At 35.2% G+C, this 3,367-nt stretch overlaps 1 protein-coding gene across 1 annotated transcript; it reads right to left on the bottom strand.

The window, feature by feature from the left end:
- Positions 1 to 654: 654 nt before the first annotated feature.
- LOC130986482 (uncharacterized protein At1g66480-like) lies at positions 655 to 2,917 on the bottom strand. Its single transcript, XM_057909910.1, has 2 exons — positions 2,122 to 2,917; positions 655 to 978 (listed from the first exon to the last, which is right to left on the bottom strand). Exons 1-2 carry the CDS (start codon positions 2,677 to 2,679, stop codon positions 916 to 918), a joined length of 621 nt encoding a protein of 206 aa, XP_057765893.1. The 5' UTR covers positions 2,680 to 2,917; the 3' UTR covers positions 655 to 915.
- Positions 2,918 to 3,367: the final 450 nt, after the last annotated feature.

Below are 3,367 nucleotides of genomic sequence, written 5' to 3'. Positions count from 1 at the left end.
GCAATCTCACGAGAGTGCACCCCTATATATATATATATGTTGCAATTTAAGTGTTTAAGAACGAGACTATTACTGTGGGCTAGCTGTGACAGCATGGTCTTTATTTAATTTTAGAAATGTCATTTTCTTACATTTTTTTTTTGAGGCGGTCATTTTCTTACAAATTAAATTAGTTATGACTTCAAATACAATAGTTCTAATTTTGGCTCCACATTTAACTAACCAGAGAATAATGATGACCAAATAGTTTAGAAGCAGGATTTTTAGAGAGGCATTCTTTATTTTAAAATTGTGACCCTTGTATGTGTACGCGTGTATTTAGGTTTTTAATTGTTTTATTAATTTGAGGATCTTTTTTCTTTATTTAAAGGAGACAATTTATTGCATATACATGACATCTCCACAAGTTTATCATCTTCCATCCATGATATCACTCTCTTACTATTCTAGCACATTGATTCGGGAGTTACCTTTCTCCGAAAATATTTTACTGATAAAACGTAGTTTATTAATGTTGCAATTTAAAGCGTTTTTGAACTTTAGCCTAATTTTGAAGTATGATAAATGTTGTATTTTTTTTCGATAATTAAACCATTTTGTGATCATATATTGCCATGTATAGTGATTCGAACTTTAGTTACGAGCGAGAAGAAATGAGAGACGTAGCTGAGATTATTTATAATACTACTAAAAGTATATAAGAAGAGAATCAAATAACCTACTCTCTCATAATTCACCTAGATTGATATTACAACTAAACATTATTCTCAGCATCTAAAATCGGACCCTTTACATGCATACACAAAATTGACAGAAATATTTCTGCTCTTTTGTTGCTGAGAACTGTTACATGGGAATTCGGAGAGATAAAAACAGACTAGCGATTTATATATCTTAATTTGCCAAAATAATATGTTATGAAGCCATAACAACATGGTGGATCTCTCCTTCATGGATCGGTAAGAATCCGACACGCTTCTGCAATAACAGAGATAAAGTCAGAAACTTTTTTTAAAAATACACAATAGAATATGTATGTTCAATCAAGAGAGAGAGAGAGAGAAAAAAAAAAAACCCATCAGTTTCTTCGTTTTTATTCGAATATATATCATTACTCTAATTTGGTGATTTTATCTACAACGAGCGGGCCGATCGACATTGAAGAGGGGTCAGGGTCATGTCATCTAGCTACTTGCCCAATTGATAAATGTTGCTAAAGAAAACTCTCTGTCACTATTTATGTTCATATCCATCTAGTCGTAGTCATATTTAATTTGGTAGTTATCAGTTGTATTTTTGTGGTATATTGATTTTATTTCTAGATCGCAGCTCAAATCCCACTAGCTGACAACTCAAATCAATTGGAAGCGAAAATAATTAGCTAGACTCGAATCTATCTAAAGATGCCAAACATTCTTTACTCTTGTTTTCCCAAAAGTTAATTGTTGATGAGTGCATTAATCTGAATAGTTCAACCTTCTAATATTCTTTCAATATTTTCTATTTAAAGGCATTTCAGAATAGTTAACCAACTTCTTATTTAACTTTTGTTTACATGTGAAAACGTTGGATATAAGAGCCAACACAGTTTGACTAGACATGGTCTTAGCCTTTATACACAGATAAAAGTTGGAATCGGTTTGTAAATTTGTCTTGTTCCCTAGAAAATCTGATCAAACCGTCAAAAATTTTAGAATTTCTTGGCCTTTGGGTGTTTTATAAAAAAAATAGAAAACGAAGATTGAATTTTCAAAAGTTATTTCTAGTTGAGAACACGTACGGAACTCTTATTTTACAATTATTATATAATCTCTGTTATACTTTATAGCCATCGATCTAGATGAATAAATTAACATTATCTGGGGGATTTACGGAATCTTCAAAGGAAAATCACATGGAACGAAAATTTAATTATGTCCATTAAAACCAACATCCGTTAAACATGGCATGAAAAATGGAGAAAATTCAGCAAAATCACTTTGTAGAGAAACAAAAAACAAGGTGAAGAAGAAATACTTATATTTCATATTTCACTCATGGATAATTAAACATAATTACATACAATTTTATAATAATTAAAAAATGTAACGAAAAACATTAATGCCGTAAAAAAAAACTAACCTCGCGAGGTTTAACGACTCCACGATCATGATTCAAATCCGCGGCGGTGGCGGAGCTCTTGGCGGCCATGCAGAGGCCGACAATCTTCTCGGCTACCTCACCGCTATCCCTGCTCTCCGCCATCAACCTCTCCACCTCGGCCCTCGGCAACCTCATCTTCATCCTAACTCCTCCGCCCCCGGTTTTCTCCTCCTCGGCGGCTAAGCTCGGCGGCTTCATGATGGAGAGATCCGAAGCGGAGCGGCGCGCCAGCATGAGGCTCTCGAGGCGGTCCTTGGCGCCCATGTGAATTCCCGATCTTACCCTCCTGGCTGTCTTCTCCTCGGGGAATTTGGGCAACTCAACCAGGAAATAGAGGCGTTTCGGCTTCAGCTCCTGCTGCGGCTCCAACGGCTTCGCTCTCACGCCGTAATGCTTCACCGCCTCCGACTCCAGCAAAACGTGGCCCGGATACCCCTCCACCACCGACCCGGCCCGAACTGGAGTCTTTAACTTGAAACTCTCACCATTAATCTTCATTACTTTTGCACTCTTACTTCCTCCCAAACTGTTCCCCATATTTTTGGGGGGGAGGGGGGGGGGGGGCTTTTTCTTTTTGTATAAATATAAATGATTTAATGAGAAAAATGAACTATATATGGTTAGGGGGTGTGAAAGATTGGAATTTGGCTAGGTTTTATGGGGGTGGTTATTTGTAAGGGGTTATATATGGGTTCATCAAATATACGAGGTCAAAAAATGAGTGCAAATTTTGAAAATTTGGAGCCCCTTTGACAAATATTACGAGATTGGGACCCCTCACTCCATCCAATCAATTAAATTGTTACTCCACAATAACTTTGTAAATATGTTATATGATCGGCTTCGTAATTATATTTATTTATAATTACATTTTATTTTTATTTTTATCATTTATTTGAACAGAAGAGATTTTACGTGAAGTCGAGAAGAAAAATGCATCATATGGAGTGTAATTTTTGATTTTTTTTTTAAATTAGATAATTGACATTCATGTAGTACCATTGTATCAATGGCGAACACGTTAAATTATATCTATAGTAGTTATGGGAGTTGTCTTGCATGTACTTTATAAAATATTTGATTAGTTTTTAAAATAAATGGTCATGCTTATCTAAACTCCAACGACCATGCTATAGAATTCAGGTAGGTTAGGGTGGGACGTGAGATTAGTTGCTAAGTATTAATTATATTGAATATATTTTTCGTTTAAATGATTAGTGCATAA

The sequence above is a fragment of the Salvia miltiorrhiza genome, chromosome 5 (genome assembly GCF_028751815.1).
Source record: "Salvia miltiorrhiza cultivar Shanhuang (shh) chromosome 5, IMPLAD_Smil_shh, whole genome shotgun sequence".
Taxonomy (NCBI): Eukaryota; Viridiplantae; Streptophyta; class Magnoliopsida; order Lamiales; family Lamiaceae; genus Salvia; species Salvia miltiorrhiza.
The sequence above is the reverse complement of the archived record's forward strand: the minus strand, read 5'-3'. Positions and strand labels throughout refer to the sequence as shown.